The following is a 22,890-nucleotide window of genomic DNA, read 5'->3' as shown; positions in this document are numbered from 1 at the left end:
CTTGGCTTGTAAGCGTCTGAAGGGGCGCCATACATACGATGTCCTTTCAAAAGCACTGCATGATGTACATGTGCAGTACAGGATCCACAACAAAGTTATGTGCACTACTACAGACAATGGCTCCAACTTTGTGAAAGCGTTCAGAGTTTTCATGGCCAAAGAACCAGTGGAAGCTGCAGGCACCAGTGACGATGATGGTGATAACCAGGAGGAGGAGGAGGCTGAGGTGGAGTTTGTGCCTATCTGTGAGATCCTGGACACAGGACCTGAGGCAGAGGAAGAAGCTGCAGACTCAGGAGAGGATTTTGTTTTACCACCACACCAGAGATGTGCTAGCCACACCCTCAACCTTGTGGCAACACAAGACATAGAGGCCATGCTTTCTGGCTCCTCCAAAAGTAGTCTTCTTGGTCCTTTCAAGAAACAGTTTCGTTCCTTGATGGGAAAGTGCAGCAAGTTGTGGTCCAAGCAGAACCAGTCAGCCCAGATTGCTGAGTATATCCGTGCGCAGTGTGGTGTGTATCTGAAGGTACCGAATAAGACCAGGTGGAATTCCACCTTTGATGCGTTGAAGCAACTACATGAGCTCCTGTCAACTGTGCCACTAAAAATGCATGCCATAATGGACCACTGCTCCTTGTCCAGGATCACAGCTGCTGAGATTGAAGTGGTACAGGAATACACAGAGATTATGGAGCCACTAGCCCAGTCCCTAGATATCCTGCAACGGGAGAACGGCATGTTCATGGGGTATTTGCTACCAACGCTCTGCAATCTGGACCGCAAGTTAGAAGGACTGGAAAACAAACCTGAGAGGTACACATACTGTTTTCAGCTGCTGAGAGGTGTGCACGAAGCCCTAAGAAAGCGGTTTGCAGCTATCTGGGAGGACAAGAGGCTTCTTCTGGCAGCCTGCCTACACCCTCGCTTCAAACTAGATCGGCTGGAATCGTGTCAGGCCACCACCCATACCAACAAGTAAGAACATTAGGGAAGCCCTTTGGGTGGATTACTCCAAGGGAAATGTTGTCTCAAGGGAGGCATCAGAGGGCTTAAGGTGGTAGGCAGGGGCTGGGCCTTTTCTTCCTGGGGCTCCTCATCACAACCTTGGGTTGCTGCAGGTAATCCTTAAGGGTCTGCTGTGCTGCCCCATGAGTGTGGTGACTTGGTCACCTTCCTACCTTCCATGTCATCATCCACAGGCTCAGGCTGGACCCTGAACCAGGGGACTTGACAAGCATCAGGAAATGAAGAGCAGATGATGGTTTCCTAACATATATGTGTTAACATATCCTCTCTCTTTCTTAGATACACAATGGAAGCCTTGTTGAAAGCTGAAATAAAGATAGGTGTACTTAATGAGGACAGTGATCAGTCTTCAGATAAAGACCAGGAAGGTGATGACTTAGAAATGACTTCTTTAACTTTCTGCCCCAGGGCAAGAAGTCAGCAGTGGACACTGCTGAGGAGGAACTGGTGAGGTACCTGAGGTCTCCCAGCAGGGAAGTGTCATCACTCCATGGCTTTCCACGTGTGCTGCGGTGTTTTTTGCAGCACAACACAGGCATGCCTTCAAGCGCCACAGTAGAACGCCTGTTCAGTACTGGTGGCAACGTAATGACTGTAAAAAGACATTCCTTGTCTGACATGCTCTTTGAGCATCTTGTTCTTTTGAGACATAACAGAAACATATTATAAAAGCATTTCAAGTGTAAAATTTGATTTCAAGAGTTGGGGTATCATCATTGCTTGGGGGGATGTGAGATTCTGTTATGCCATTATGTTAATCTTATGGATAAAATTTTTTATTCTACTACCCCCTGTGTGTGTGTGTTTATTTTTAATATTGTTTTAGGCTTCTTAGATGTGCAGCAGCCAAGGCCAGCACCTTGTAGGAGTTTTTTAAAAAAGTAACTGAAATGTAATGGTAGTGATTACTTTTGAGAAAAAGTAAAGTAATCAGTTACTTTCAGAGCAACTGTAATTGTAACGGTAATTACTACTTTTTTGGGCCAAGTAATTGTAACTGTAATTTATTACTTTTTAAAAGTAATCTTCCAAGCTCTGGTCCTGGGTGCCATGTTTTCTCTTGATATTTTGCAGGAGCATACAGAGGTACTATCTTAAGACCTATGGAGTCCAAGATAGAAAAAAGTAAGATATTTTAATTATATTATTATTGTTAATTATGAAGCATATTTGTTATCATATCCCATCTTCTATAATCATCCTCAAAATAGCTTAAAATGCTATATATAAAATATGATACAAACCTTCAAAGAATCCTGCCATGCACCAAATATAACCCACAATAGCATATAGAAAATCAATGTAGTGTATAGGTCACTTAATTCCCATACATGGTCAATCCAGTAATAAATACAGGATGATGTTAACATTAACCCAAGTGATAAATCTGATGGATTGGACTATTTTGTGATAAACCTGATTGAGTATTATAGATATGGAATTCTGAATATTTTGTGATGATGTTGTTTTCAGTTGTTGCATTTTAGTTTTGAGTTCTACACAGGGATGGGGGAGAAATTCAACTCAGTTGGCATTTAAATATGAACTTACCAAATTCACATTTTCCAAAACAGTGTGTAACCATAACACAGCTAGCCTTTGAAATTTGCACTTCTTCAAATGTTGCAGTGCAGTTCTCCAACCAAAGTGCATATATTAGGGGGATATGTGCATAAAAAAGTAATGTGCATAAAAAGTAATGTTTATAAAGATTCATATACTAGTGTACGGTGTGCATATAAAGGCATATATTTGTGAAAATTGTCAAGAAAGCCTGAATCTAAAATGGCTCTGTGGCAAAGAACTGTGGGGTTTCATCTTGTCTGAAATGGGGCCTCTGTGTGAGAGCAATGATTTTGCAGTTTCATTTCACAGCTGAAGCTAATTAGTGAGGCCTAAGCAAGAACACCTGCTTATCAGCTAAGAGCCTTGTACTCAAGGCCAGTCTGGCCTGGGAAGATTTGGGGAGTATGTGCCAGTTAGGCACGAAGACTTGAAGAAGCATTGCATCATGACAAATCCCCCTGACTTGCTAATTAGTTCTGGACTGTTGCTAGGAACTTTTCCATAAGTATGGGAGTGGAATCTTTAGCCTTTGTTCCCCTGGGTGCCATCTTGCCTATAGGTGGTTACCTGTGTGGGTTCCATTTCCATCTGCTACCCAAACTATGCATCTCTGGGGAGATGTGGGACTATACAACCATACCTCTTCATAAGTATAGAATGGGTTAGTTAGTTTTCTGTTTTGTTTTGTGATTGAACTCTCTGTATTTTACCTTGTCCCTTTGGGTGTGGGTTTTAAGGAACCATTTTGCTGCTATTAATTGTGCACTTATATTATATTTAGTAAAGCTACTTCTGTTTACTAGATGTGTTCATTTCAGGAGGAATTTGGCTCTGAATTTGGTACCTTGGCTACTGACCACAGACTACCGTGTATTTGGTTATTTGCCTAACGCTCCAGGACAAGGAGTGCACTTTTGGCTCTTGTCTTTTGGAATCCTTGGCAGGTTTATTTCTGGTGCTCTGGGTTTCCCCTTGACTTAGAGTGGTTGACCAGTTTAAGGGGTGGTGGCAGTCTACCTACCTTGCAGGGTTGCTGTTGGCTTACTCATGCCTGGTAAGGCAAGTACTGGTTTGTGCCTTACCAGGATCAATTGCCCTGGGTGGGGATTGAGTCCTGCAACAAACTGGGTCCATTTTAGGACAGGTTCATGACAAAAATAACATACCAAATGCCTTATATTAGGCAAAATTGCTTTGCTAAAATGTGTATACAAGGCAAAATTTTATATAAAAATGTGCATATTAGGAGAAATTTGCACAAAAATGCTGATGAATTTTCATGAGGACTTAAATAGGAAATCTCAAATTGATACAGAAATATGGAGAACTGAACTTAAGACTGGAAAAATGAGAAACCGAAAGAAGCCAAAATTGACAGACTTGCCCATCTCTAGTTCTATGGGGATCTATAATATTCAGTAACTGCTGTAACAAATCTCAACTTGAGAGTAAAGAAGACATTAGTAAGACAATCCTTGATAAATGGCAGCTCCATTTTAGATATTATGCTTGTATGCAGAAATTCTGATACAGTATTATAGATATGGGATTATGAATCTGATGAAATATTGTTCTGGGTATTATTGTGGGCTTAAACCTTGCATGTTGTTATACTCTGGTCTGGATGCTTCCTTTCAAAGAGCTTGAATTTCAGAACCTTTTAATAACGTCAACATCAAATTAAAAAAAGAAAGCACTATTTTCAGTTGTAGAACAACCCAATCATCCAGGATCAAGGATATGAACTTGTTTCATTTCCTCTTTAAAGTAAGACAAGAAGTGGCAGGTCTTAGGATGTTTGGAACTGATCATTGCTTAACTGAGATATGAAGTGACATTTACTAAGGTCTAGTAGTGAAAATGTTGGCTTACAAGCCTAGATACTAGCAAGGAGGGAAAAAACCTTAATTGTCTATTGTACCAGTTTATAAGTTTGAATTTCAAGCATGCTGTTCCTTAAGGGTTTTTTTCCAAAATCACAAAGGTTAAAAACAAAAATTGAGCATGTCAGGATCCACAACAAAGCAGCCACAGCACCTCTATCCTGCTCAGAGCAACCCAATGGTCTTCATATGCTCAAAAACAGATTCTACTCATTTGTGTGGAAGCAAAGAATGAGTGTAGAATAGGAAGAATAAAAGAAAGAAGGCTCCTGAGCCATTGGCTGAACTGATGTGATGTCACAGAGCATTCTGGGAAAGAAACCTCACACATGTTTAGGGACAGAATAGAACAGCTGCTGGTGGTGCCAAAAAAAAGAAGGACTCAATGTCACCTGTACTCTTAGCTTCCTTGTGGGTGGCTAGCATTATTAGGGAAAACTGAAGCAGAACATTGATTATGCAAGCACTTTCAGACCTGCTGCTGGTGGGATGGCCATGGGGCTGAACGTTCAGTGCACCAGTTAGAGGAAATCCTTCTGCACATTTTTGCAGCTTCTACCTCCAATATTTTTGTCACAGCAAATCCTGCTTTCCTCTTCTCCCAAGAGATTTGAAAGCTTGTTTGGCACCTGAGCAGAGGAGGAGAAGCAGCAGCTAAGAAAAAAACAGAAAAGGCGGGTGGGGGACCAAGGTTGCAGTGAACTAAAACGTGCTTGGTATATTGAGTCACAATCTTGGCCTATTGGCTGTTTAGCATTTGATTAAATGACTAAAGTAATTAATGCTTTCAAAGCTCTCAGAGCTACTCAGGTGAACAAGAAGCAAAGAGCACCACTGTGTATGAGTGCTCAACTGGAAAAAAAGACACATGTACACTGTGCAGAATTAGAGAAAGCACAAGGGAATTGAGAGTAGACTTGTTACTCTTTTATTCTTTTAAAAAGAATAATTTAAAAGGAGGGATTTAAATGTTTCCTTGAGGGAACGAAGGGATCTTGCAGACAGGTGCTGATGTGTAAGAGCAAACACAAATGACTCTTTACCACGCATGGTAAGCTACCATATTATGCATGTAATCACGATCAGGGATTTGGTTAAGACAATCACCTGTATTGGCCAAGGAAGGGCTGGTGCTCATTGGCAAAGCACATGCTTTGCCTACAAAAAGGCACAGGTTCAATCCTGGTATCACCAGGTAGGGTTGAGAAAGGCTTCCTGTCTGAAGCCATGGAGAGCTGCTGCCAGTCAGTGTCCACGATACTGGCTTAAATGTTTGGTATAAGGCCACTTCCTGTGTTCCTTTGTCCTGCCAAGCTGTAAGAGCGGTTATACAATCAATCCCTCTACAGGGAAATAGGGGTCTCCTAGCAGCTGTCAGCAATCTTAACCAACTACAGTTCTCAGAATTCTTTGGGGGAAAACATGTCTGGTTAAAGAGATGTGATACTGCTCTAAATGTCTAGTGTGGATGGGGGTCTGAGACATTTATACTTGTGCATTTGATCAATATACCAAGCATTGAATTTCATCTAATAATTATTATATTTCAAAGTTCTAGTCTTGGTGTACAAAGCCCTATACAACTTGGGACCAGGATACCTGAAATACCATCTTACCCCTTATATACCCAGTCAATCAATGCACTCTGCAGGTGAGGGCCTCCTACAGATACCATCTTATAGGAGGTCCATTCTGCACAACATAGGAAACGGACCTTTAGTGTGGCAGCACCTACCCTGTGGAATTCTCTCTCTTTAAATATTAGACAGGTGCCATCTCTGTTATCTTTTCAGTGCCTATTGAAGACCCTCTTTTAACAAGCCTTTTAAGTTGAGATCTATCCCAGTCTGTGTTGGAATTGCTTTTTAATATGTTCTTAAACCTTTTTTAAAATGTTTTTAATCTTAGATGATGTTTTGAAAGTTTTTTAAGAGACTTTTTAAAGATGTTTTGTTTTAATGTGTTTTAAAGTTTGTTTTTATGATGTTTTAAAGTTTTTAGTGCTTTTGTTTGCTGCCCTGAGCTCCTGCCGGGAGGAAGGGCGGAATATAAATCAAATAATAAATAAATAAATAAATAAAATATTATGTTTATGGTATTTTATGTATTATTGTACTTGCATATTTGGTTGTACCGCACCTTGGTATTTTGTATGAGGGGCAGTCTATAAGTATTTTTATAAATAAATAAACTAAGTAATACACAATACATTTCACGTTCCTTAAGCAATAATGTTTTTAAGCTGTGTTTTAGAGTATTTTTAACTGAGTTTCAGAATGTTTTTAATAGCAATTGTGTTTTGGATTGCTTGTAACTGTTTATAGTATGTTTTTCTTTTTCTTGTTAAATTGTTTTGCTTATGTTTGCCACTCTGTGCACCTTTGGGAGGAAGGGTGGGATATAAATTCAATTAAAAATAGCAGTGTTAATTTAGGTTAGATTTTTAACAGTGGTGTATATATTTCAACCCCCCCCCCTCATATTCCTTTATTTGCTCAGCAAAAAAAGGAGGAGAGGGAACTGTGACTTAGAACCAAGAAGTTTTCACTTGTGGAAGGAGAGTTCTCCTCATGGAAGAGGTTCTTCCATGCATGCAGCTCTCCTTCCATGAACAGAAGCTCCTTTCATTCCCAGAGTGAAAGCTGATGAAGATGATGATGCAAAGCTTCAACATTTCCGTAAATTTTATATCTGTTTATTTTGGGCGATCATGACTAGTAACCATTGATAGATTTTTCCCCTTTAATTTGTTTAATACAAGTGTGAGGATCCTTTGGCCTTCCAGATGTTGATGGACTCCATCAGCTTCAGCCTGCATGGCCAATGGTCAGCAATTATGGGAGTTGCAGTTCAGCAACATCTGGAAGACCACCGCCTCCACACCTCTAGTGTACAGCCAAGAACAGGCAGCTTGTTGTTTCTGTCTAGCAGTCTCTACTGCCAGGAGTTCTTGACCATTGGCCATGCTGGCTGAGGCTGAAGGGAGTTGAAGTCCATCAACATCTGGAGGGCCCCAGGGTCCCCATGCTTGCTGTACACAAATCATAGCAGCTAGCAGTCACTAAACAGTCCATCACAAGCAGGCCATGACTCAGCCACTGTCTGTCTTCTGTCCACCCTGATTTTAAAGCAGTTGGTATTTCACTGCTTTCTGTATGTAAGAAATATACATTAGAAAATGAATTAGAAAATTATTACAACCACCATCAATTTATTGCCAAGATGGGTGAATATAATATTGAATCACATTCACAAATTGGCACCAGACTTAAGACTGTAAATTGCATTGCATTTGTCAAAGTCTGGTGCACTTTTTGGCATCGCTGGTTAGATAAAAATTGAATTTTCAGTTGGTATAATTGAGAACAAATGACCCAGTCTCATCAGCTTTCAATAAACATATAAGTAATTTCAGTGGGATAATTTCCCCCAAGGGACACAAGAAATAGCCTGGGATCTGTAGTACTACCCTGGGCTGATGAGACAGCATGCTGGCAAATAAGCTGACATAACAGAACCCTTGCCTCATTCAATAAGAAAATGTGCACCAGAATTCTGATGTGTAAGATTCACTTCCCCACTTGGCACAGCAATACTGATCTACCAAGCAGTTCCATGTACGTCAAGGTATGTTACCATTTGATGAATAAATTGTCATCTGCATTCATGCACTGTCCGTATGGTTTCCAAAGAAATTCATGAAACAAACTTTTCATGAAATTTCATGTCTAGTGAAATAATTTCAAAAACTAGTGATTCAGTTAATGCAGGGGTAGCCAACATGATGCCCTCCAGAAGTTGTTAAGACTCCCAGCACCCATTAGCACCAGCCATCATTGGCAATGGTCAGGGATGATGGGAATAGTAGTCTAGCAATATCTGAAGGGCCGCAGATCCCCCACCCTTGAGTTAATGGACGAGCAAGGGTGTAGTCTTCTGTGGTTATGGAGGGTCGAAGACCCCTTTTTTGTGAGCAGGGTCCCAGCCAGGTCCCTATCTATGAGGCAATCAGCATGAAAAGGGAGTGTGCTAGCCACTGAGAAGGGCCCTTGTCCTTTCATGCTGACTGCAGCCAGTCAGAGTGAAAGGAGGTGAATCAGCCACTGAGAAGACTCTCTTAGTAGCTAACACACAACCTCCCTTTTCATTCTGATTGGCTCCTAAGAATGTCTGTTATAGTGGAGTGTGGACTCACCATATAAAACACATTGCAATAACCCAATTTGAGGTTACCAGAGCATAGATTACTGTAGCCAGGTTATCCCTGTCCAGATAGGGTCACAACTGGGCCATCGGCCTAAGCTGATGGAAGGCACCCTGTGCCACTGAGGCCATCTGTGCCTCAATTGACAGCATGAATCCAAAAGAACTCCCAAACTATGAACCTGCTCCTTCAGAAGGAATGTGACCCCATCTAGAGCAGGCTGCACACCATTCAGCCGGTCAGAGGAAATTCCCACCAACAGCATCTCAGTCTTGTCTGGATTAAGCTTCATTTTATTGGCCCTCATCCAGTCCATTATTGCTACCAAGCACTGATTCAGCACATCCACTGCCTCACCTGAAGAAGGTGAAAAGGAGAAACTGTGTATCATCAGCACTTGCACAAAGGAGAGGGCCTTTTTAATGGTGGCACCTTGACTTTCTAACACTCTCTCTAGGGAGGCTTGACTGGTCTCAACAATGCAATCTTTTTGGTTCCAGTTGATGATGATGCTTATATTTGTTATGTTTTTAGACCAACTGGAACCTTCAGTGTGGGATTGAGCTTATCTTCCATGCTGTTTGGCATCTACATGAAACTACTGAGTGGGGTCATCTGGAAATTTGGAGTATGTTGTCATCAATATTACAATATCATTTTGATGCCTGCTAAACAACATTTTTGTTCAGGCAAGACTATCTAGACATGTAGAAGTTCACATGTGCTTTATTTGATTTGTAGCTTAACTGTTGATTTTAATTATATATTTTAAAATTTTAATTACCCGTTTTTAACTTTGTCTTTTACTGACAATTTTAAAGTGTGATTTATTTTTGTAAACCCCTTAGAGGTTCTAGTTACAATCAAGCAGTATATAAATTGTGTTAAATAATAAAAGTAAATAAGTATATTGATGACACACAGCTCTATTTTTTCCTTTATATCTACAGCTGTGGCAGTGATGTGCTGGATCCCTGTCTGGCTTGAGTAATCGACTGGATGAGAGCCAGTAAACTGAAGTTCCATCCAAATAAGACTGAGGCACTATTAGTGGGTGGTTACCTAGACCGGATGGGTAAGGTTTAACCTGTTCTGCGAGGGGCTGCACTTCTCCTAAAGGAGCAGGTGTATAGCCTGGAGGTACTTCTGGATCCATTTCTGTCACTGGAGGCAAAAGTTCCATTGCTGTCCCAGCTGCAACCCTATCTGCACAGGCATAACTTTGCTTCAGTTGTCTGTGCTCTGGCAACCTCTAGGTTAGATTACTTTGAAGACAGTTCCAAAACTACAACTAGTGCATTATTCTGGCTGGGGCCAGAAGGTCTGAGCACATTATACCAGTTCTGGCCTGACTGCACTCAATTAATGTTCAGGCTCAATTCAAAGTGCCAGCTTTGACCTATAAAACAGGATGAGGCTCAGGACCCCAATACCTCAGGGACGACCTCTCTCCACAAGAACCAGCCCGGACCCTGCAGTCTCCATCAGAGGCCTTCTCCATGCGCCTCATCCAAGGGAGGTGTGGAGAGGGCTACATGACAATGAGCTTTTCAGTGCCCCCCCCATTTGTGAAATGCTCTCCTCCAGGAAATGCACCTTGTACCACCATTGTTAGTTTTCAGGCACCAGGAGAAGACATGTTTATCAACTCAGCCTTTTGGTGGCTGAGTTATCACCTGCTGTGCTACTCGTCTTTTAATGGGGGTGGGATAAGACTTGTCCTTCTGATTGTATTGCTGAATAAGCAGTTTAGGAATTTTGTGTTGTGCAATATTTCTAATTTGGCTTTTAAATGATTTTATTTGCTTGTACTTTATCTTACTGTTCAGTTGCTTTACGCTCGTCTCCGTACTGTCTAGCTCTTGCCTGCTTTTTTCAGATTCTGCAGTGCCTATTTCTCATTTAAATTCAGCTTTAAATGTGAACCAAATCAAATTTCTCCCCCATCCCTAGTGGACAGACATGTTCCTTTTTTCTCAGCACACCAGCATTTTTGGAGACCATCATGGCTTTTTGTATATTTTTAACCACCAAGGTTAACATCAGTTTGCCCTTCGGACCTTTTGTGAAGGAAGACCACCCTCCACCCTCCAACGCACACACTCACAGGTGGATCTTAATGGCAACCAACTATTTATGGATATAATATTGTATAGTTATAATAAAGATGAACATCAATGGGCTGCCTCTGCCATTCTGTCATAGTTACAAAAAGATTGCTTTATCAGCTTCCCACATTCCTGAGGATTCTAACCAAGGAAGAATGTGTTCCCCCACCTGTCACCTTTATGTGTAGAGATATGTGTTCTTTCTCAGTATTTAGCTGTCCATGGGCATGCGCTAACTTTCAATTGCCAGCACCTCTGCAGAGGCCTTAAGCCCTTTGCTTGAAAATTGATACCTAGCCCTAGCCAATTAGAAGAAAGATGAAGACAAATGTCTGAGTCCAAGCTGACTGTAACTAAGGAGACTGGTTTCATTATTTCTGAGATGTGCAAAGGCCATTTTCCCATCATTTCACAGGAACCTTTCTAGTTTCTATTGCTATTAGACTATGAGTCCATCTCCCTATATTGACTTCCTCTACATTCAATACTAATGTTTGAACTCTGTCTTGCACACTCTTACAAAGGCAAGCAGGAAACACAAGGTCTACAACTCTTGACACCCCTCTCATTAGACTCCTGCTTGCCTCATTTTTATTTTATTTTTTTTATCATAACTGCAAAGGTGTTCTTGAAAATCTGACAGGACTACATCATACATAAATAGCATTTTAGCTATATGATTTTTCAAATCTCTCATGATTTCTTGGCCTATCATAGGAGTCTGACTGAGGGGCTTCAGCTGTGTACATTTTGGGGTTAATAAAAAGCATTTTCTTATATCTTTGTTTTATATATATTTTTAAGCATTGCATAATCTGAATCCACGCACAAAGAGAAGCTCTCCGAACAGATGCCACTGATGAAGACTTAAATCAAGTTGAAACGTGTTTGGCATATTTGGCATAGTATTTATTTATTTATTATTTTATTTATATCCCGCCCTTCCTCCCAGCAGGAGCCCAGGGCGGCAATTTGAGATTTGTTGTGCATTTTACCTTTTCCACTATTCATTTCTATATATCTTTTTAGAATCATATCACGTCTGATTAGACCCAGACAGTTTTGACCCAGTTGGAAAACGTTGCTAACAGCTTGCAGAGAGAGAGGCTAGAATGCTAGATGCATGTATTGAACTCAGCTGGCTTAAGTAAGACTTAACCCTGCACAGGAGCTTTATTTATTTATTTTTGGCAGATTCTTGCTGCTTTGGGATTGCCTGCATGCCTACTTGCTTCCCACTCAACCCATATATTTGAAAAGAAAATGGTATTTCAAAAAAAACAGTGCACATTTCTGGTATTCCTAGGGCTGGACCAAGACATTTTGCTGCCCAAAGTGAAAGGCAAGATGGTTCCCCATGCAATTCCATCACATGCAGAACCTGACGAGACTGCCTGTCAATTCTAACTTCAACACATTGGCTGCATCCGCCATGCCTGAGGACTGCAGGCTATCTTACAGGGAACAGTGCAAACTTTGTGGCACACCCAGCTCAGTCCTCCAACATTGTGCTGCCACTCCTTGCTCCCCAGTATCTGCTGCCCAAGGAAATTAGGTGTTGAGAAAGGGCCATAGCTCAGCAGTAGAGCATCTGCTTTGCATGCAGAAGGTCCCAGGCTCAGTCCTCGGAATCTCCAGGTAGGGCCAGGAGAGATTCCCTGCCTGAAACCTGAAGAGCCACTGCCAGTCAGTGTAGATAATACTGAACTAGACTGACCAATGGTCTGATGCAGTATCAGGCAGCTTCCTATGGTCCTAAAAAAAGGCTGATCCTGAAAGTTCCTGCTTATTCAGGTAGTGTTATACTTATATATACACATCCGAGGTACCAGGAGATTCTGAACACTTTCAGTGTTTGGCATAATTGCATTTACACAGCTTATCCACTTTGGCCAGAACATAGCACTTTTCCAGGATTCATTTCTGCTGAATAAGTTTAAACTTTTATGGATCTTTTTATGTTTGATGATTCTTGTCAGCATTGGACCTTGAAACCCGACCCTTAGGTTTCACTATTCATTACATTTTGCTTTAGCTGAAGAAAGAAGACATTAAGATATATTAGGCTCAATGCATTTGGTTTAAAATAGCAATTCTAAGAAAAGAGAACTTTGATATAAGGTGGCCTATAAATACTGTACCTAACACATAAATAAATACAAATAAATAAAAACTGCTACTGAGATCTATGTCTACATGGGCTTTGAAATTGTTTTTACACATGAAACTGTTTTAGTTTTTATATATAAAGGTGTTTTTAATTGTTATAATTGCTTTTATATATGAAATTATGTACAAAATATTGTTGATGTTTTTATTGTGAAAACACTTTGACATATTTTATGGGAAGTGTTTCTTAAATGGAATTAAATAAATACATACTGTGCTACAGGCAGTCAGGCTGAGTCCATTTTGTATGTAACTGTGGTAAAGGGGCACTCAAAGATAAAAAGTCAGCAATATTGTGTATTGCAGTTATAAGGGACAATGCATAGTATACAACTGTATTTATCACAAATGTTTCATTGGCCATAGAATATTCATTGGCTCACTGCAGACAGTACATTAAAAAAAACATTGCTACTGAGCTCAGCTTGGTGCCCTCCTCACCTCGGTACCTTGGGCTACCATCCAGGTCCCAGCCCTAAGGTTGGCCTTGGAATCAGTTGACAACCCCATCTCAGTCTGACTCTTGTGCCTCGTTGAAGACAGCAGGGAACAGATGTAGGCATGTTGTAATGTTGCCTGGACCTTTGGAATCATTAGATCTAGAATACTCCTACTGAGGAAAAATGAAATGGTGGGGCAGGGTGAGTGGTGGCCCCAAATGAACATGCAGCCCTTGGGCTTCTTAGAGTCTCCAAAAGGTCCCCTCGAGCACAACCCTTCGTCTGAGCTATGCAAATGCTGTCCAGCAGCTCTGCAGTCAGACATCAGGAGAAACGTAGCATTTCTTACCAAAGTTACATATTATAAAGGAAATAAGGAACAAAAAGCACCAAATAAGTTTATCGAATGTTGGAGTTTATTCATTGATCCCCTCGCTTCTCCCCCCCCCAACTGGGTCACCTTAGCTGCCGTCCAGCCTCCCACCCAAGCTGCTGCTGCTACTGTTGCAGCTGTCACTAGTCTCTTCCGCCGCCTCTCTCCCAAGCTGCAGTCTCTGTTGCCACCAGCCTCTCACCCGGGCTGCAGTCTCCACTGCCGCCGGCCTCCCATGCAGCTGGCCTCTCCTGGCCAGCCTCAGCAATCTGGTAAGTCGGCACAACTGAGTTGCTGCTCCTGCTGCCACCACCACTACCACCATCTCCTCCCACTGGGCTTCATGTCCAGGCTGCAGCTGCCTGGCCAGCCTCTCCCACCACATCAGCCTCACCCGGCCTTGCCTGGCCAGCCTCAACCACCCAGTAAGCTGACGCAGCCAAGCTACTGCTGTTGCCACCAGCACCACCACCACAGCTGCCACCAGCCTCTTCCGCCCAGCCTCTCACTCAGGCTGCAGCCTCCATTGCTGGTTTCTCTGCAGATGCAGCAGCCACTGGGCAGTCACCCAGCCTTCTGTGTAGGCCACGGCTGCTGAGGACTAGACCATGGCCACACACCACGTAGCTCGCTGGCTCGCCTTCCAGCACGCTATGACGGCATGACGGCTTACATTTTTATATAGACAGATATTGTAATTTCCTTCCTTTTTTTTCTGTTTCAAAAACGTCATCATGAGAAATATGTTCTCTATAAACGTGGATCTGCCCCTGTCCCAGATCTTACAGTACCATAGGACTGGATGATATACTGTATTTCCTCCATTCTTTAACATATTCTTTACAAAAAAACAATTAGAAATCTGCGTTTTAGGGTAGCATGTGTGGTGTAGTGGTTAAGGTGTTAGACTGCGACCTGGGAGACCAGGGTTCAAATCCCCACATAGCCATAAAGCTCACTGGGTGACCTTGGGCCAGTCACTGCCTCTCAGCCTCATGAAAACCCTATTCATAGGGTCACCATAAGTCTGAATCAACTTAAAGGCAGTACCTTTACATTTTTTGCTAGGCCAAAGGCTTCACTGTTCATCAATCCACCATTTGTGGAATATCCCCACTCCTATGCTCCTTAACCATATGTCCAGTGGTAGCTGTGCCCTTTGGAACTGGTAGAGTAGAAGGCGGTGAGACTAATGACAGGCAGAGCCAGAGACCCGCAAGCAAAGCCAAGTAATTCTAGTTTCATTCCCATCCTTGTCCTTAATGAGTTCTACAAAGACAAGACTGTAAAGAGGAAGAGGAAGCTGACAACCAGGGCCACCCCTTGGACTGGCTGTAAGTAAGAAGGCAGGCAGGCAAGGGGTGGCTCAGGGCAGATTGAGGTTGGTGGGCCAGTGCCCCATTTGCCCCAATGGACCAGCCTCCACTGCGTATGTCCTGCAGCGAAGAGAATAGCCTTGTAATCTTTGCCACACACCTTTTACACACTCACACTTTGTTTTGCTGTTATTATGGATGTATCTTGGCAATGCGTTTGGCATAAACAAAAGCCATTCTTTCCATGACCACCTTCGAGGGATTTAAAGTACACAATAGTACAAGCAGCAGTCTACTCAAAAAAATACGGAGGCTTGTAAACAGAGCAGACTAGCAGCTCCAATGTCAGTGGGGCAGTGAATCAGCTCTGGGGTTTTGTCTGAGCTGTCCAAGGTGCCAAAAGCACTAAAGCATCTTGGATAGCTCCTTAGACAGCTAAAACCCAAAGCGGATTCACTGCCCCATTGACATAAGAGACGCCAGCCTCCATTGTTTGTAAGGGGTACAAGGAAGGGAGCTGCTACTGGCCATATTAAAGTAGCTCACACTAGCCTACTGTCTTCCAGTATGTTGGGACATGGAAAAAGGGAGTGTTCCACAAGGAATGCTAAAGCTTCACTCCCCAGCAAATAGTAGGGCTATTCACATCATTGGCCAGCCTCTCTTTGGCTTCTGCTAATCATTTGCTTTTAAATGAAAATAAGCCTGGTGTACTGCTTAGATAGTGTTGGACTAAACTTCAGAAGACCTAGGTTCAAATCCCCACTCAGCTGTGAAGTCACCGGGCCAGTGGCTATCTCTTTTTTATGCGGAGGGACTGTAGCTCAGTGGTGGACCACATGCTTTGCAGGTAGAACGTTCCAGATTTAACTCCTGACAAATCCAGTTAGAAGGATCAGGTAGCAAACAGTGGGAAAGACCTCTATCTGTGTGGCCTTGGAGACAGACAGGCAACATTAGACTAGATAGATGCATGTATCATCTGATGCAAGAATAACAGGAGAGCCCAGCTGGACTTGACCAGTGGCCCAACTAGTCCAGCATTCTGTAGTCACGGTGGCCAACCAGATAGTCTGCAAACATGATAAGTGTGCAATGCCACTCTCCCCTCATGTTCCCCAGCAACCGGTATATAGAGGCCTACCGGCTCCAATGCTGGAAGTAGTATATAACCTAGTATTCATTGATAATGTCATCCTCCTTGAATTTGTCAATTTGACCTGGTATAAGGCAGATTGACCAGATTTGCTCTTCATTTTTGTTCTGCTTCTCCTAACTATTCACATTTTACCTCCCTCTTCCTTTGTCTTCGAACTCTCCTGGATTGTTTTACCCTTATGTCAAATCTGGACAAGGTGCAGCAGGAGCCGCAACTCTCAGCATTATACTGGAAACTTTGCTGGACTTCTTTCTTTCTGTGAGAGCTTATTTTTGCCCTTCCTTGTTTTACTATATCATCTACAGAGTGAATAGATTAATTAAGCCCCTGAATCAAGCCTGTTTGCCTCCTTGGCAAATGACTGTCCTCCACACAGAATCTGCCAGCACTTTTTACTGCTTAGTCATTAACAAAAGAGGCCCCTTTGCCAGCAGAAAGACGTATTTCAGATTATTTCCAATTGATTTTGCAGTTTACATATATTGCCCAAATAAACCAAAGCTTCAGAAAGGACTTCTGAACTCTCTATCTCACTCTTCTAATGAGTTATCACACGCCATAGTGGCTAAGCAACAAAGCTTCAGCCTACCTAGGTCTGTCCTGATTCTTAGGATGCCTCCAGACTGTCACTATTTTGCAGGAGGACTTCAAGCACATACTGTAAATTTAGGTTTGAGCAATTAAAGTGGATTAAAGTGCCTGACTGTTGACAGGTTTGAGGCAAACAGATCATGTAAAACCAATTCTGTTCCAGTTACACTGGATATCTGTATGCTTCCAAGCCCATTCAAAGTGTTGGCGTTGACTTTAAAAGTTCTTTACGGCTCAGGTTCTTCTGGAACACCTCTCCTGATATGAACCTACCTGGATCTATAGATCATCATCTGAGGCTCTTCTCTGGGCTCTGGGGGAGGCTTGGAGGGTAATGACAAGGGACAGGGCCTTTTCAGTTGTGGCTCCTAATCTGTGGAATGCTACACCCAGTAAGGTTTGCTGGGAGCCTTCGCTGACATCTTTTCTGTGTCAAGTAGAGACCTGCCTTTTTTCCAGGCATTTGATAGACTGAGTGTGCTGCCAAAACTTCCTAGCATGGATATGGAGGGTGTTGTTGTTTCTCTACGTTGTATGAAATAATGTATTATATGATTTTCCTCTTTATGGTACAATATATCTGTATATTTATGCTTATGTTTTAAAATGTAAATCACTTGGAAATCTTTATGTAACAAGTGAATAATAATTTAAATAACAACAACAAAGTACTCTGTCAACCTGGTTTAACAAATCCACTTTAACAAGAAATGAACTTTTTAGGGACTAAGAAAGTGACACCCCACACATTGAAAAGTGTGAGATGAACAAAAGATTTACAGGCCGACATATAAATACTCCACAAGCAAATCAGGATGAATTCAGGATGAATGATCATTGTCGTATAACCGCTCCGTAAACAAATCAGAATGAACGCTCAGTAAAGACCAGATACAGTCTAATGTCAACATAAGCTTTGTGCAGAGCTTGGAAAAGTTACGTTTTTGAACTACAATTCCCATCAGCCCAATCCAGTGGCCATGCTGACTGGGGCTGATGGGAGTTGTAGTTCAAAAAAGTAACTTTTCCAAGCTCTGGCTTTGTGCAAGCTAAGCAGGACGAATACTTAAGAAACAGATCATCTGGAGGAGCCCTTGATGGCTGCTGTTGCCAAGAACCAGGGAACAGGTTCAGCCTCACCCAAATGACGTGTCCCTTAATTTTACTCCATATAAAGCTAATGGCTGCCACTTACTCCTAGCAATATCCATTCCATCAGGCTGCAGCAGAGAAAGAGATGGAAACCAGGGCCAGTCCATCTCTGCTTGGAAGCCAGCTCCATTTGGCTTTTCCCTAAACTGTTTCCATTTCAGCTTGTCATTACAAGAACTACTGCATCACTTTTAAAAAATGTTGCTTGGTTTTGCTTGTTTTCCTCTGCCCTCCTCATCCTTTTTCCTTTTGTGGTATCCCTTTTAGATGGTAAGCCTATGGGCAGGGATTGTCTTGTTTTCAGTATTTTGGGCTAAAAAGTGAGGTATAAACACTTTAAATAAATAAAAATAAACAAGGGTCAAAGTATAGCATTGCTAGTAACTGCATACAGTGCAAAAGGTGTCCTGTATCCCTGATACATCTATTATGAGGCCTGGTCCTCATTGACAGGAAGCCCACAGAGGTGACTATGTGCATGCACAGATGCGCAGGAAGGTCCTTGTGATATACAAGGCCTCCCTCTACATGTACTTCACCCATTACAATTAAAGGTGTCTAACAGAATTGTGTACTTTGCATATAATTCTACTCCTTCCTCATACAATTCCATGGCCAAATTTAGTGGTGGGCATCCTAGGCACTTGCTTGGGGAAGTGAGGCACTAGACTTGAGGGGTGCTTATCACAGGCTATCTTTTCAACCATCAATTCAACAGCTGAGCCAAACAAACAAAAAAGAAGTACAGCCAGTTCTGTTCACTAGGCTAGTAGCTTTGGTCAGGAAGGCCTTGGCTGAACTTAGGCTGGTACACCAACTGTGTGCATTTCTGGGGAGGCTGGATTTAGCCACAGTGACACATGCCTTGGTTCCATCAAGAATGTAATACTACTACAGGGATCCCCAAAGTGGGCTCCCATGGGCACCATGACACCCTCAGACACTCGCCTTTTGCTCACTAAAGCTCCCTGTCCCTCCAAATTTTGTATATTTCATATATGCATCCTTTTTTTAAAAAATGAGGATTTTATTTGACTTTTTTGCTGTTTTGGGGGAACTTTGCCTGCATTTTTGTCTTTGTGTGAGATGTATCTAGGTGTTTTGCCTATTGGTGGTGGTAGGTGATGTAAGCGTCACCAGACTTTCTTCTGTGAATTGGGTACTGTATTGTGGCCACAACAGTTTCTTAGGTTTCCAAATTTACCCCCAGGCTGAAAAGGGTTGGGGGGACTTGGATTACTGTAATGCAGATGTGGCTGTACCTCACAGTAGCGATTGTCGGAATGGGGCAATAGCACTCACCAACCTCCCATCACCCACATTACTGCTACTGAGGAAGAGGAGGAGATGGCCATAAGTTTGGCACAGTGCCAACGCACCAGAGGAGCCAATCCAGCGCACCCATTCCTGTGTCTGCAGTGCACCAATCTCACCTTGTCCCTCCTCCTCTACCTCCTAGTAAGCAGCAGCAATGTGGGTCACGGGTGGTCAGGTGAGCACTGCCATCCGGCTGCCTGCTACTGATATGTCATTACAGAAGTATAGTCCTATATGATTCAATTTGAGTCCTGGATTATGAACAGAAGTCATATGCTGCTGCTACTTCCAGGCATTATCCTGCCGTTGCTTGTCTATTTCTAGAATTCTTTCTTTCTACACTGTATGGAAACTAATTTTTAAGATTATGCTTGTACTCGTATTTGTATCAAATCTGGAAGCTATTTGGCAGCCTCCAATGCCATCCCTTTGTTCTATCTGATCTGTTTGGTACACAAGGTAAGCTGTCAGCAATCTGCTTCATCCCCTTTGATCAAGCCTCTCTAGTCAACAGGTGGATGCTTTTACGGCATCCATTCTGCCCTACTTTCTGGGTTTGTGATGAGCCATTATGCCTTATCAAAGCCTCATACAACTCAGCATTTTTTGTTAGAGAAACAACAAATCCAGGATAGGAAAATTGTTAGTCCTTGTCCTTTCCCCAGAGCCAGCATTCTCCTGAAACGAATAGCAAATTAATTGTCACATAGCCTCGTACGATGGGATGAATATTAGGGCCAGAAACCATATGGAACATACAGACAAAAATCAACTCCCATTTCTTTTTTAAAATCTCTAGCATCGTACTATATGCACGGACCACAAATGGAATCTGGAGAGGGGAGGGGAGATAGGGGCAGGCTTGATTCTCAGTGGCTCCATTAATTTTTATGAGACACAATAAACAGATTGCAGTCAGTACCCTGACTGTGTCCACAAGTACACACATTTACATCCAACATATATGAGTGGCTGGGATTCACCAGTGTGGAGCAAAGGAATACACTGTGCTTGGGCATACCGGTAGAGACAAAACTTGCTCTCCACTGAGAAAGACCCTCTAAAACAGGGGTTGGGAACCTCAGGCTGAGGGGCCAAAGCAGTCCTAAAGGCCTCTCTACCTAGACTCTTCTACACCCCCTCACTAGGCCACACACCCCACCAGCCTTGCTCCGTGCCCCCTTCAAGTGCCTTTGCCTAGCCGGAATGTATCCTTGAACTACGATAGTGCCTCTTGCTAATCTGGATGGAGGATGGAGACTCATGTGTGCAGAAGCCTCCGACTTTTCCATGACTGGAATGCAGTCTCCTGTTAAGATCCCATCCATTGCTCCACCCACATTTGCCTCTGGCCCTTCCAGCCACTGGCACAAGGCCCCCAGAAAGCTGGGCACAAGGGGATGCAGTGGGGTTGCCAGGTTCAATCCCTGAGACTGCTCCTGTATCTTTAGGAGAAGAGAAAGTCAGCCAAGTACAGGTGTTCTTGCAACCCTGTAATGGGAAAAACCACAAGGTGGAATTCTCCCTCCCCCCACACAACTTTTAAAGAGACAGAAGACCTCCTGGTTGCCAGGCCCAGCCTCCAAGAGGTCCTTTGTACCTTTAAAAGTTGTGGAAGGGGAAGGGAGAATTCCACCTTGTGGTTTTTCCCTTTACAGTGTTGCAAGAACACCTGCACTTGGCTGACTTTCTCTTCTCCTAAAGATACAGGAGCAGTCTCAGGGATTGAACCTGGCAACCCTAGGATGCAGTCCTCATCCGCATGCCCCACCCCTGCTCTAGGAGTTCTTCTCTGCAGCTTCATGTCTATCCTCAGGGCAGCCTCTATCAGAAGTATGATCTGTGAACCAAAGACCTCTTCTTTATCTTAATGTTCTTGACCTGTACCAAAGTGAGCATAGGTCCATTCTGCTCTCTGTGTTGCAATGTGAGGTGCAAGGTCAGAGTCCTTACGTCCTTCTCAAAGGTGTGTTCATAACCATGATTCAAACCAATTTGCATGCTAGTGCTCCTTTTGGTGAGATACCTGATTGGAGGAGGAAGGCTTTTCTCTCTCAGGCGCTAGCATAGCCTCTCTCTCTCTCTCTCTCTCTCATACACACACACACACACACACACACACATGCACACACATGTTACTTTTGATGTTGCCTGACTCTAAGGAGTACAGGAAACTGTCTTATACTGAGTCAGATCATTGGTCCACTTACTGGCAGTGGCTCTCTAGGATTTCAGAGGAGATGCCTGGGATTGAAGCCAGGACGTTCTACATGTAAAACAGATGCTCTACCGCTGAGCTACACCCCTTCTGAGTTACAGTCCTGCTTCCATATCAAGCCTAGAATAACTAAGCAAGGTGGAGCCACATCAATAACAATTCATAGGATTTAGATTTTCCAAGCTCTTGCTCTGTGATTCCTAGTCTGTGTTCCATGCTTCTTATTTTCCAGCTCTTGCTCCACAGACAGACCACCTAGCTCTTGATCCTAGATCTTCTTGACACTAACTTTCACTGTCAGTAGTTCTGGCAACTGCGTGGACCATCTATCTGGCTATAACTCTGGCAAGTTCTGGACTTAGCTGCTAGTAGTAGTAGTAGTAGTAGTAGTAGTAGTAGTAGTAGTAGTAGTAGTAGTCCAACACTCTAACCACTACACCACACTGGCTTTTGGACTTTCTAGTACTTTGCTGCCCTGATTGCAATCCTTTTGGCTTCAGACCCTGGATTGTGACAGCCTCTGCCTCCTTCAGAGCCCTCTTATGGATCTGTCTGCCCCTGTGATCTGTCCTGCTGAGACTTTTTGTGCTTCATCTCCTATGCACTTGGCCAGCCTGCTTTCTCCTCCCTGACAGTAAAATTCATGATAGTCTTTGCAGGCTCCTTTGCCAATCTGCAAAGAAAGCAAAGACTCCTGATGCCTTTGTAATACTTTATTTAGGAATGTACAGGCTGAACAGACACTACAAGGAAGACGGACGTCAGCTGTTCCCTAAGCAACATTAACTCTGCCTTAGCCAAGCCTCAGCAGAGGAGAATTCAAACAGTTGCTTCCAAAGTTTTCTCATCACTAATGTATCAGACCCAGACCCTTAGGTCCAGTGAAGCAGCCACCTCAGGTGGCAGATACTCAGGAGCAGCAGTTCCCCCTGAAACCTCAGCCATTCCCTTCTGTTGCCACATGGCCTCTCCTAGGTACTCTAATCTAGCCTGCTGTCTCAGGTGTGGTGGAGGATGATATTCTATCATCAGTATCGAAGTAAGATTCAGCTGCTGGTCCAGTTGGCTTCTGGCAATGGAATTGGGAGGAGACACCATCATGTCCTTCGCCTCAGGCAACAAAATGTCTTCAGCTAGCTCTGATCAGACCAGCACTGGTCATATCAACTCTTCGCCATCGTGTTGTTTTCCAAGCATGTTTGAAGTGGCTGGCCATTCAAGCAGGCTGAGGTGATCCTACTGTTGCCATTAGCTTGAGCTAATTCCCCTCAGCTATCAAGCGTCACTTTGCTCAGTACAGTTTCCGACGGGTTGGGAACCTGCAGCCCTCCCAATCTTGGACATCCCATAATCCCTGACCACTGG

At 43.0% G+C, this 22,890-nt stretch overlaps 1 protein-coding gene across 1 annotated transcript; it reads left to right on the top strand.

Annotated features, from left to right (window-relative positions):
- The first annotated feature begins 587 nt into the window (after positions 1 to 587).
- On the top strand, positions 588 to 21,807 carry LOC133386880 (uncharacterized). The gene is made up of 4 exons (XM_061630652.1): positions 588 to 978; positions 1,309 to 1,397; positions 13,865 to 14,044; positions 21,758 to 21,807. The coding sequence occupies exons 1-4, from the start codon at positions 611 to 613 to the stop codon at positions 21,805 to 21,807; spliced, it is 687 nt and encodes a 228-aa protein (XP_061486636.1). The 5' UTR covers positions 588 to 610.
- The last annotated feature ends 1,083 nt before the right edge of the window (positions 21,808 to 22,890 follow it).

This window comes from Rhineura floridana, chromosome 6 (assembly GCF_030035675.1).
Source record: "Rhineura floridana isolate rRhiFlo1 chromosome 6, rRhiFlo1.hap2, whole genome shotgun sequence".
In the NCBI taxonomy this organism is placed as follows: domain Eukaryota; kingdom Metazoa; phylum Chordata; class Lepidosauria; order Squamata; family Rhineuridae; genus Rhineura; species Rhineura floridana.
This window is presented reverse-complemented; position numbering and strand designations above follow the sequence as displayed.